The 13383-nt window shown below is 48.7% G+C and overlaps 1 protein-coding gene across 9 annotated transcripts in view; it reads left to right on the top strand.

Annotated features, from left to right (window-relative positions):
- The window catches only part of LOC135912552 (sperm-specific sodium:proton exchanger-like), a 270794-nt gene that overhangs the window by 203022 nt on the left and 54389 nt on the right, over positions 1-13383 (top strand). For all 9 annotated transcript variants that reach the window (XM_070533980.1, XM_070533982.1, XM_065445019.1 and 6 more), the window contains one exon: positions 1725-1785. In XM_070533980.1, coding sequence (XP_070390081.1) covers positions 1725-1785 — 61 coding nt within the window. The remainder of the gene's footprint in view (positions 1-1724; positions 1786-13383) is intronic.

Here is a 13383-nt window from a genome sequence, read left to right as displayed (position 1 = left end):
CCATGGTGCCTCGCTCAGCCAAAAATCAACCTCGCTATACCTGGTATCTCGAAAAAAGCTGATCTATCATCGCCAGCCCTTAGACAGCTCACGCTACTACATTTGTACGAGAACTACCGTGATTCTACGCATATTTACACTGATGGATCTGTGCTTCCAAGCAGCTCCGCGGCGGCAATCGTCATACCAGCGAAAGCTACAACAATCAAATTTAAGACGACTCACGCCACAACATCGACGGCAGCAGAGCTCGCAGCGCTCTTTACTGCCCTTCAACACATTGGTGATGAACCACCACACAAATGAACAATATTCTGCGATTCGAAGGTGGCACTGCAGTCTCTACTGTCACCTTTACGACGCGGACCGCACGAACAGCTAATATTCCATATTACAGAAATGTTACAACATACAAGTGATGCAGGCCACGAAATAACCTTTCAGTGGCTTCCAAGTCATTGCGGGATTATCGGCAATGAACGGGCGGATCACGCTGCCCGCTCAGCCCATACTGAGGAGCGCCACGTCCCCATTCCTCTTTCTAGAACTGACGCAGCACGGAAGCTCCGCCTACTTGCTCGGCAGTGCACCGCGTCGCAATGGAATGAGCCACATTTAAGAAACACGCGACTGTACTCACTTGATCCGACACTAAGTCTTCGAGCGCCATCACAGCTTCGCCGTAGAGACGCCACGCTTTTATATCGACTTTGGTTGGGCGTTGCCTTTACTAAAGCCTATGCATTCCGCATAGGGATGACCAACAGCCCAACCTGTGACCACTGCGGCCTTGAAGAATCAATTGGTCATATCTTGTGTGCCTGCCCGCAGTACAGTTCCCACAGGGCATGCCTTCGCCACGAACTTGACCACCTGGATGACCAACCGCTATCCGAAAAAATAATTCTACAACATCGAAAGGACCTGCCGTCACAGAAGAAGGCCGTGCAAGCGTTATTGCGCTTTTTACGATCTACCGGCCTGTGTGAACGACTTTAACTGGAACGCCTTTTGTGTGTGCGCCTCCATGTGTGCGTGTCTTTTTTTTCCCTTTTTTTTAGCGTTTTCCTCTGCCATCTTTCTAACCCCTATCCCCCATCCCCAGTGCAGGGTAGCAAACCGGAGACTCATATCTGGTTAACCTCCCTGCCTTTCCTCTTCATTCTCTCTTCTCGACGTACTGGCGCCGCCAACGTAACCGGACGCGGCCAACGCGCTTCGACGTGCCCGGCGTGTAACGACGCCCGCCCGCGCGCTGCTAACATCGGACTACAAATGCTCCTTTAAAGCCGCCCGAGTCTGGGTAACCCGACAGCAACGAGAAGATCCCGAGCTGATGTAGCGGGAGGCCGAAGAAATCCGGCACCGTTACCTGTTGGTTACTTAACCGTGACGAACGTCAGCATCACGCAGGATAAGCTTCGCTTACCCCCATTTTCCGGCAGGGGAAGGGTTCGCAATTTTCTTACCTTTTTTTTTTCTTCCATAAGTGGCATTTTCGTTGTTGCAGAAACGTAATTTTCCATTACACCTTAAGCTCATATTGCTCCTCAGTGTCCCTTCAAACTGTTACGTACAAAGTTACTTATACGGCAACATCTGGTCGATTGAACTTTTCGCTGTGGGCAAAAAAAAAAAAACATTTGTCATTCGTTGTAGTTACGCAGCATGTTCTTCTTACATGAAACCTGCGAGGCTTCATGCGACGCCACGCTCCTTCGCAGGTACCTGAACATCGACATGATCCGGCAGCTGATTGCCGTGCCTCCGTGGGTCAACTGGCTGGTACGTGCGACGGTGATCGATATAGAGTCAAACATTTTTCACCCTAATCGTGTGTGCGGTTAAATGGCTCTCCACGTATTTCGTTACACGTGCCAATAAGACTGTCGTATTTGCATTCACGATCAGCGTCGTGTCGGCGAAGATTTAGACGGACACCCAACTGCGTGTCGTGCGCGTAAAAATTAGGCAACTCGTGATATTCATTGTGGAATGCTGTGCTACGGGTACATTTTGACTACACATGCAAGGAGATTCACATAACTGTAGAGCCAAGCTTTCCGAATATTGATGCATCGTAAACGAATGTCACTATAGCGGCGTCTTGTTCACAGGCTCCTTAAGCCACTCAAATCTTCATTTTTTTAGCTAAGTTACTTACCTGATTCGCTAGTAATTATGGAAAAGTTACACATGTGAAGTTTAGAGCCACTTCAGAAACTGCCAACGCACTTGTTTCCGTGAAAATATTTTATGCGGTGCACTTCTGTTCCTGGAAATCTGAAGAGAGATTATAAGTAGCTTGCATTGACGTTATATACTGTGGTCGCCACGTTTCGGTACCAGTGCGTCCAGAAGCTGTGTAAGCAAGAAACGTGACAGCGCGCCAGGCCCGTCTTGCGCTGAGCGACAATTGGATTCGTAACAGCGATAATGCGGTGAAACACGGTCATGGCGAAAAAGCAAAACAACGTATACGCGTGATAATATGGTTCATTGACGTCATAGGGGCCGCCACGTCCGGGTACTTACACGGCAGAAGCACCGTCCGTGACGCCACGTGAAAACTTTCCTGAACTGCGGAACACTCGAGTGTGATTTCAGTAAACGGCGCCTTCGCATTAACGCTAAAACTTCTGTGAATATTTCCATCCAACCTCAACGCAAGTCTCTGTGCGTTTAATTATTGCCATCATGTGAATCGGCGACATCACGTGAATCGGCGGCATTAGCTGTGCTCAAGCACAGCTAATGGTTTTGGAGTCAATAAGAAATCCAGCTACCAGAATTTAGGACCCGAAGTAAAGCGTGCGCCGCATCACTTCCGCCCGCTGAGCATCAGAGAACGAGTTTCTTCGACCCCGCTGTCCGTTATGTAAAATAAGCGTCGGCGTGCGATCTTTCGGCCTTTCGCGTAACATTGTCGTGGAGGAAGGAAAAAGCAAGAAAACCTCAATTTGGGCGAAAACCAACAGCGATAGGTGCAGCATTTTATCAGTCCAGCGTGTATCCTTGTCCGTGTTCCTGATAAGGTGTCGGTGGACGACCCCTTCCTTGTGATTGGGGGGACCAATGTGCCACAGCTGCCAACAGCGTTGCCATATTTACGGATTATTCGCTATATGTAGCAAATATTTTTTCCCCTTATTTATCTGTGAAAGGCGTTTTTAGAGTTCAGGCATGTATTATTTTTCGGCGGTTGCACACAGAATGTTCCTGAGCAGTTCTTGTACCCATCTCCCACTGTATGCCCTGAATCAAAACATTAAATATCACTATCGCAGGTCCTCCTGCGCATTGAACACTGCGTATTATCGGCACACGGAAGGAAACGCAACGCGTTTGTGCGTCCATGATAGTGTGGGCTGCCAAAAAAAAAGTGCGTCTCATTAACGATAGCTCATACGTATACTTCTACAGAGAAAGAATGGAGTGTTGTCTGACTGTTTCTTCTTGGGTGATAGCAAAAATATTTTGGGTGATTGCAAAAAAAGTTTACGTGCTCTCTTCCTGCACCGGGACTGAGTCGCCTTCGTAACCGAAGCTCGAATACAACGTCTAACAATTCGCGAAATCGAAACGTGCGCGCAACGTCGCCGGGCGACCGGGTCATAAAGCGTACCACGGACATTTGTTAGAAGTGGCTTTGAGACACGACGGGACAGTACGCATGCGCGTCTATCATGGTGCGGACATAGAGGAACATATATTCTTTTGCCGTTTACTGTATGGTTGTGACCTAAGTGCATTTGTATTTACCGCTTTGCTATCTTAATTTGCTACCGATTTATCATCACGTTGTAAACCCAAGCTAAAACTACATAATCAGAAACCTTTTTACTTCAACGTTCTGACTGCTTATATTTGTTTCTTTTTCTCATTTGGTGTAACCTACTCCTCTCTTTTATGCCTTTGGTCCATAGGGTAATAATAAATAATAATAAATAAAATGATACTGGTAAAGAGCGGACACTCCTGCACGGGCCTGCGGCCGAGCTACTGCACAGCCCCCAGCGCCCTGAGCGGCCAATCAGACCGCTAATTTCGTCTTCCGAGACTTGAGACGGGTGGTTTAGCTCGGTTTTGGTTTCGATAACGATATTTTTTATTCTGGTTTACCTTGGGCACAAAAGTTTTCAGTGCGTCGTTTCTAGGGAAGCGCGAGAGCTGTAATATTTCCTTTTTAAGCGTACCGTACAAATGGACGTAATAAGCTCGCGGATCGCAAACTTTTTCCTGCAAAAGCCGCCATGCTCCTCGAAGAACCAGCAACGCAGAATCAGCTCACGCGGACTGCAAAAATAATGCGGTCAGAGCTCTCTTTATTGCAGTTCTTTCACCGTTTCTGAGGGAATTGGACAGAAAAAATGCTGGATCACACGCTTGGTAAATACACAAACTACAAGAAGAATGCTTTAACAATGGCAAGCTACGCGTCAAGTAAAAGTGGCATTTGCGAACTGGGCCAGGCGCACGCCGCGTGCAGTGAGGTAAACGTCCTTCACACAACGATCCCAAATGCGCATTACACTTCTCGAGCCGCGCCAAATGAAACATTTGTGTGATGGTACAGGTGAGCCGCATATAACAAGTTCTCTACTTTAAACCTAAGGTCTTGCGAATGACTTATAGAAAATTACGCGTTTGAAGCAATGCACGTGCTCATCCGGAAAAGATGGGTTCAACAACAAACGGATGGCTGCATGGTTAACGGGGGCCACGGCTCAGATTATATGCTACACGTGCAAGCTAAGCTCACCCAGCTTACGTCTTCCTGACAATGTTCTTAACGCAAAAAACAATAAAATTATCTCTGCAGAGAGAAGGAGACACCTTACCACACGAGCGAGGCGACGCGTGAAAAAGCGCAGTGGAGTCGTCGTAACCATTGCCACATGACCGACGCACCATCAACGCCTCTATGGAAACGGGATGCGTGGACGTAAACCCGTAGACGCATGATAAGCTGTCAACACTTGAAGTAAAGTGGAAGCGCAAATCGCTACGCCGCCTGGCGGGTGGTCAGACCCTTACTTGCTAGGCCGCGAAACGGCTTGAGTGTCCGCTCTTTACTTAGGTATGGGACAATGGTACGGCACGATCCGGCCAAGCATTCGCATTGAATCTTAGGGCATATTCGGCTGGTTGTTTCCGAGCGCTCCGGCAGCGATACAATAGTTGTATAAAACAGCTACTATACGCTTTACCACTAGTATAAACAGACTCCAATGACGACCCGATATCTCTGTCAGATTGCGTCTTCTACGAACTTTGAAGCATTGCCAGAGCGCTCTAAAACGAAAAGCCATGAATTTGCCAGTAGTGCTAAAGCGACGCTGTCGCTGTCATCATCGGCTTTCGCTCGGCGTCTGAACGAATGGCAATCAAGCCTATCGCTGTCGAAGACACATGACGATCTGCACAAACTTCCGTGGAAAGCTGAGCAACTCGCCGAACCTGAGCTAGTGAGTAAAAAATTGACTCACCATCCCGGCCCTGCGGAAGTGAACGTCCAGCGAAGCTGTTGCAAGGCCACTGCACCTGCTACTAGGGGCATGAAATATTTTATTGCTTTAGAGTAATGGCAGTGATGATCGCTTTGTGTGCGCTGCCGTAAATCGTGGTGGGTTCCGCTACGATTTCCGCAGTGCACACTCTGAGGTTTGTGACGTGTGAGCGCCTCCCTGAGAACAGGGAGAGCCGGTTCCTTCTCCGCAGCGTCCTTCATTCTCGAAATATACGTCACTTTCATATCACAGGTGGTCACATACACTGCACGATACACCATGCAGATGCGTGGCCCACGAACTGACGCTTGATTCGGTGTCGGCCCCCTTAAAATTGGACAGCTGATCCACATGGTACTTCTGTCGTTCCGCAGCGTTCTCAGCTTACCGGCGCTCACCGTCGTCTTGGCGGGCTCGTCGCTTGCGCTCCGGAACTCTGGCGCGGACGCCCTCATCCTGCCGGGCTTGTCTATTGCGCTGAGCTTCTCGAGCAAGAGCGTTCGGGTCGTGCCTGGCTTGGCGCTTGCGATCGGCTTTCTCGGGCAAGATTTTCATACATGGCACGTGCGCGTCGCCGTTGTTGACATTGACGTTTCTCAGTTCCCTTCGAATTTCTTCGCATTCATGCTGTTCCTCGGGAGCCCTAACTCTGTGTGGCCTACCCATAGCAGTGCCGCAACAGGAACGTTTATGCGAGCTGCAATCGGGGTGGTTCGGCCAGCACGGGAATCATGGGTAGTACGTGGATTTGCCAAGACTTCGTCCTTCTGGCTTCAAGCGGCTATACGTGACTTTGTAAACTGGTCATTTTCAACGAGGTGCTGCCTAGTAAATGAATAAACATTATTGAAACTGTCGGACGGCAGGATTCCAGCACATGACCTCTAGTACAGAAACCCGATATTCAAACCACTATACGGCACGCACATATGCATCGAGAAGTAGCACAGAACGTCCTTGTCAATCTTTCTCTGCCTAGTCATCAAATATGTGGTTCGAATGGTTGTTTTCTGCTTGTTCTTTATTGAAACGAATGGTGTTCTGTATGTTTAATGCGAGATTCCAAAGAATGTATGCACTTCTGGCTTCACGTTGCTGAGTGCTTGGAGCGTGCTTCACCTCCGCAGCGGGTCGGTCCGGTATTGCACTACCTCCGGAATCGGTCCACATTCTTGCCCACGGACGCAGACACAGACAAAAATGCTGACCAACGAGAGGCTCACAGCTGCGCTGTAAAACTGTTTACTTTTGGGGCATAACCGTGTGGGAAGAACCGAAAAGCCGGCCGCTCTCGCGGTCGCTCAGTCCAGTGGTGGATAGCGCGGCCAGGATCCTCCTTCCCCGCTGGCCCCCTCGCCCGTCAAATATGTCGGCTGCGCGATGGTGGCTCTTCGTCCGATGCTCGTATGACAAAGCTCATTAACATTTTGTTCGCTAATAAAATAATAAAAGTAAACTTCTAAATAAGAGTTTTGTGTTATGGACGCTCGTTTTCACGAAATTGTAATGGTCACCTCGAATGTTTTTAATTCAACGCTTGTGCATTGCTATCTCACGTAAAAGAAGCTAGAACACTTTGCATGGGCAGCGAGAGGCAGATGAATGTATTTGGACACGCTGCTTGTCGCGACGTTGTCAATTCGTAATACACTGATCCGTCCTACGAAAACCGAAGAAGCTTTGCTTATAAATGAACTTGTACTTTGCCACTTATGCCATAGGGAAAGAAATTCAACAAAAGGGGACACTCTTCAAAAACTGGCAACAGGAAGCACGTCACGCCTAGTTTCAACTCCATCCGTTAGTTGACGCTAGCATCAGGAAAAAAAGAATGTAAAATAAACCTACAGACAACGCGTTATTTTTTAAATTCTTTCCCACTAAAAGTGAAAAAGTTTTGCGTGTAAATGAACTACTTTGCGACTTATTTTTGTTGCGTTGCCTAGCAACAAGTTAGCGGCACGCCAGACAAGCCGCAGGAGTGAGCGAGGCCGGCTGCGCATGTGACGCTCGCGTGCTCGGCGACCAGTCTTTTTTGGATTTAGCCCGTTTTTTGGGCTCCCGGCGTTCTTTTGTGTTCCCTCTGCATTTCGGCACGGTACAGCTGCACTACTGGACCACAACAAGGTGAGGAATTTTGTTTGACAGTTTGCGACGCACTTCGAGCACATTTAGGCTTACTGCACAAAACTGCATGAACCTATATATAGTGACGCAGTTGTCGAAAAACAGCTCCGCCGTCCAAGCCTAGTTAATCTGAGTTAATTATTCGTACTGGGAGATGTTTGCTACGCTTTCTATGAGCCCAAGCATAATTAAAACTTATTTCGGTAGTTTTTGGGCACGCTCACCGCAGCTGGCTTTGTGAAGAAAAGCACCTTGGCCGTGTGACGCAGTTTCGCGTGTGCTGAATCTTTCCAGGACAAGTTTTGGCGCTTTCTCTGACACCAGACATTATTGTAACTAATTTCGCTACTTTTTGGGGTACTTTTCAAGCACAGTGGCCGCGCTCGGCGCAGTGGCGCAGTTAGCGAAAAGCACCTCGGCTGTGTGCCGCAGTTAGTTTCGCGTGTACTGAGTCTTAGTGGTAGAAGTTCGTGACGCATTCTCTGACCCGAAAAAGTATTGTAATTCATTTGGTAACTTTTTGGGATATCTTGAGGCTTGCTTGCCGCGCCTGGGGTTGTGAAGCTGTTAGCAGAAAAGCAAGCCGGCCATAGTGAGTTAGTTTTGCGTGTACTGAATTTTAGTGGGACAAGTTTGTGACGCATTTTATAGCCCTGCAACAACATATACCTTATTTCAATACTCACACTTGTCGAAAACGCGACGAGTGATTGCCGAGAGTGATAACACGGGGTGTTGCTACCGCAGGCAGGACGCGTAAAAGATAACACGGAGGAGCAGCTCAAGAACATGACATTTATGTCTTCTAAGCGACTGAAAACAGTCTTTGCACCCACGAATCTGTCTTGACTACGACTAGAAGGCATTCTGCGAGCGTGTAACATGGTCTGGCTGAGCCTGTGTTGTAGCCAACTCTGCGTACTTGGCGTACCATCGCGTCGACTGAGGCCAAGTTGTTTTGGAAACACGCAGTCACCCGTGTATTTGTTCTCTTAAAGTGCAGGAAATAATGCCCGGGAAGAAAGGGATGCTTGAAAATCGGATGTTTTCTTCACATTTTATGGCATTGTTTGAGAGGAGTCATTGCTGTGAAATGTATACGTAAAAGTGAATTTATCTGTAGTGCCGCTCATTCACCACTTACGCACGTTTCGCCTCTACACGCAATACTCCTGTTAGGTCAATATGCGAAAAAGATACATGCTTGTAATTTACTTTCTTTCAGCTGATGGCAGCCGGTGGAGCTTCGTAAGGCAACGACTGCTGCTTACCTGGTGCCACAACTTTGGATGAATGCAGAAGAAGCCCGGAACGAGCATTTATATAGAGCAAAATAAACATTCTATCATTTCAGAAGACGGCTTTCGTTTTCTTTATGAAATTGCACCTGACAGATTCGGCGCAGTCTCGTAACGGTCGTTCGCAATCATTTCTACTAAATAATGAAACGATTCCACGCCAAGGCCACGCGGGGTTCAGTAGAAGCGAAAAAGATATAAATAAATGCCGCGCCGAGCAGCGGAGCCGGCGCGGCGTGTACCAACTGGTTTTCAAAACGCGCGCGCCCAAAACCGAAACCGGATGGAGTTAATACCATCCGCTTGGTGTGCTACAGTCAACTCGGCCGCTGGGCTCTATGGGAGCGCCCGCTCTTGTTGAAATTTCATTCTGTGTGCTTGTTCTCTTGCGTCACGTAGCAACGCGCTAACAACCCGCCAGGCCGGTGAACAGACACGCCATCGAAGCGGGCGATGCGGCTGTACATGTTCCCTTGTTCGGCGACGCATCTCACACGAATTTTCTCCCGACCCGCCGTGGTTGCTCAGTGGCTATCGTGTTGGGCTGCTGAGCGCGTGATCGAATCCCGGCCTCGGCAGCCGCATTTACTGGGGCCCAAATGCGAGAACACCCGTGCACTTAGATTTAAGTGCACGTTCAAGAACCCCAGGTGGTCGAAATTTCCGGAGTCCTCCACTACTGCATGCCCCATAATCAGAAAGTGGTTTGGCACGTCATCATCATCATCAGCCTTAGTTACGCCCACTGCAAGGCAAAGGCCTCTCCCATACTTTTCCAACTACCCCGGTCCTGTGCTAATTGTGGCCATGTTGTCCCTGCAAAGTTCTTAATCTCATCCGCCCACCTAACTTTCTGCCGCCCCCTGCCACGCTTCCCTTCCCTTGGAATCCAGTCCGTAACCCTTAATGACCATCGGTTATCTTCCCTCCTCATTCCATGTCCTGCCCATGCCCATTTCTTTTTCTTGATTTCAACTAAGATGTCATAACTCGCGTTTGTTCCCTCACCCAATCTGCTCATTTCATATCCCTTAACATTACACCCATCATTCTTCTTTCCATAGCTCATTGCGTCGTCCTTAATTTGAGTAGAACCATTTTCGTAAACCCCCAGGTTTCTGCCCCGTAGGTGAGCACTGGAACAACACAGCTGTTATGCACTTAAGGGACAATTGCGACCTGCTGTTCATGATCTGAGAATGCCTGCCAAACGCACTCCAGCCCATTCTTATTCTTCTGATTATTTCAGTCTTATGATGCGGATCCGCGGTCACTACCTGTCCTAAGTAGATGTATTCGCTTACCACTTCCAGTGTCTCTCTTCCTATCGTAAACTGCTGTTCTCTTCCGAGACTGTTAAACATTACTTTAGTATTGTGCAGATTAATGTTTAGACCCAACCTTCTGCTTTGCCTCTCCAGGTCAGTGAGCATGCATTGCAATTGGTCCCCTGAGTTACTAAGCAAGGCAATATTTTCACGTGGTGGTGACGTTGAAGAACGCAGTAGCAATACTGTGAAAGACAAACTTAACTTTAATGGGCGAACCTGTGCCCACAAAAACAGGCTACACTTATAGCACAACGATAGCGGCGAACACGGTCGGCGATCGTCGATATTCTGATCAGCGGGTCAAGCGCGTCGGCTTTTATAGATCGGTCGTCGAATGTTCCAGATTAACCGCTGGGACCCGCGTGTCTTCCACAAAGTTCTATACACTATTCGCGTAGCGCATAGATGCAATCAGATTACACAAGTTGCGGTAAAAGACAGCGGACGGAACCATCGATAACATTCCAGAAACTTCTTTTACATGCAGGCGCGTCCTGCGCTGTGCGATAACATTTGTTAGGCGGCGAAACGTGGTCGCCCGATAAGGTTAAGTACACGTGTCAATATCATCAGTGAATCGCAAGTTACTAAGGTATTCTCCATTAACTCTTATCCCCAATTCTTCCCTATCCAGGTCTCTGAATACCTCTTGTAAACACGCTGTGAATGGCATTGGAGAGATCGTATCTCCCTGCCTGACGCCTTTCTTTATTGGGATTTTGGTGCTTTCTTTATGGAGGACCACGGTGGCTGTGGAGCCGCTATAGATAACTTTCAGTATCTTTACATACGGCTCGTCCACACCCTGATTCCGTAATGCCTCCATGACTGCTGAGGTTTCGACTGAATCAAACGCTTTCTCGTAATCAATGAAAGCTATATCTGGCACGCAAAACCCCATATTTTTAAAATGTTTCTCCCCCTCCCCCCCCCCCCTTCCGATGTGGCCTTGTTTTTTTTTTCGGCTTCTGGCGTAATCTTGCGTTCCGGCTGCACTTTGACACGGCACCACTTTACTATTGGATTACGACCAGGTAAGAAATTTTGTTGGCTAGTCTGCGACGCATTTCAAGCAATTTTAGGCTTAATGCACAGAACTGAGACTTGTGACGCAGTTAGCGAAAAACAGCTCCGCCGTGCTAGCGTAGTCAAATCGAGTTAATGACTCCTACTGCGAGATGTTTGGCTGTGGACCCCGACATTGCTGCAACTTATTTCGCTAGTTGTTGGGTACGCTCGCTGCATCCGGCTTTGTTACGCACTTGGCAAAAAGTAGCTCGGCCGTATGACGCAGTTAGTTTCGCGCGTACTGTACCTTGCTGGGACAAGTTCGTGGCGCTTTCTCTAACCCTTAACCATATTGTAATTCGTTATTTTAGAGCGCAGCTCTTTGGCGTCCGTTCCTGGGTTTCGCGTCGTCGTCGTCGTCGTCGTCGTCGTCGGCGTTGTCGTCGGCCTCGTAACCAGCTCGCCGACGAATCTGCTCCGCCGCCGCGCATGCGCGCTGTCGGCTCTCCGGTCGAGGGAGGATGATGGAAAGGAGGAGGAGAGACTGTGGAGGAGGGCTGGCTACACAAATGGCTCTTTGGCGTCCGTTCCTGGGTTTCGCGTCGTCGTCGGCGTTATCGTCGGCCTCGTAACCAGCTCCGCCCCCCTTTCATCCCCCCAGCGCTAGCAGCGACCGACTGATACCGCTTTCGTGAGTCCGCTACCGCACTCACGAAAGACGTCGTGCACTTCCTGCAACTCGCATTAACCGTCCATCGATCCACACCGATGTTAGTAGTGGGGGACTTTAATGTTGACATAAAGACAAACAGCAATTTCCTAACACTTATGCGGGAGAACATCCCGTTCCTCTCGCTCGTAACGCGTCCCACGGCTGTGATAACCTCGCGAGGCACTTGTATAGATCTCGTCTTTGAGAATCAAGCATTGGTGTACCAAGTCGAACATATATCAGTCTATTTCTCCGACCACAAAGCTTCCTTCATGACTGTCAAGAACTGTTAGTGGAGTCTTTGTTAAAGGAATACGTGTGAAAAATAAAAAAAAAAATTCTGTGATAGCGCATACATGTGTTGCTCGATTTCTTTGCCTCAATCTATCGAAAAGGTGAAACAGCTTATTTGCTGCGCTCAAATTTCGCATTAGGAAGTAACGTAATCGTCGGTAATTTTTTTTGGGATACTCTTGGGGCACGCTCGGCGCGCCTGGCGTTGTGACCCAGTTAAGAAATAGCAGCTCAGCCGTGGTGGCAAATGCATTTTGGCGTGTACTGAATCTTAGAGGGACAAGTTTTTGACGCTTTTTCTGGCCCCACAACAACAGACAGCTTCTTTCGGTGGTCACGCTTGTCGAAAACGCGACGAGTGATTGCCAAGAGTGATGAAACGGGAGTGTGTTTGCCTGTGCCGGCAGAACGCGCGATAGATAACGCCAAGGAGCTCAAAAGGAACTTGTAACCCGAAAGTTCTGTCTTCTGAACGATTGAAAACCGGCTTTGCACCAAGCATTTGTCTTGAGTGCGAGTAGAAGGCATTCTGCGAGCGTCTAGCATGGTCTGGCTGAGAGCTTGTGTTGTGGCCACTTGTGTGTACGTGGCGTAAACTATCGCGTCGGCTATGGCCAAGTTGTTTTGGAAACGCGCAGTCGCCCGTGTATTTGGGTTCTTAAGGTGCAGGAAATTTACCCCGGAAACGGGGGAATGCTTGGAAATCGGATGTTTTCGCAATATGTACGGTAGTGTTTGGGATGAGCCGGATATCTTCTATGCCATGTATGTAAAAGCGAATTGCTTTTGTTTGTAATGCCGCCCAGTCACCACTTTCACACGTTTCGCCTCTACACGCGTGTTAGATATGGCGCCGTTTCCTGAGGCTACTTCGAGTTCCCCAAACCACTTTGAATCGCAGCACAGCTAATTGAGGAATGCAGAAGCAGGGGTGCCACATTCCTGAGGCAGGACACTTGCAAACAAGTTCGTACGCCGCCGGGATTAGAAAGGGTCCTCGGACAATGGAGCCCAATCGTCCCTCTTCGCCTTTGAAGAAGACATTTGCTACCGCTGCGCGGCCGTAGTACCGGGAGCAGGTCGGCACTCGGACAATGGAGCAC

This window comes from Dermacentor albipictus, chromosome 2 (genome assembly GCF_038994185.2).
Source record: "Dermacentor albipictus isolate Rhodes 1998 colony chromosome 2, USDA_Dalb.pri_finalv2, whole genome shotgun sequence".
In the NCBI taxonomy this organism is placed as follows: domain Eukaryota; kingdom Metazoa; phylum Arthropoda; class Arachnida; order Ixodida; family Ixodidae; genus Dermacentor; species Dermacentor albipictus.
The sequence above is the reverse complement of the archived record's forward strand: the minus strand, read 5'-3'. Positions and strand labels throughout refer to the sequence as shown.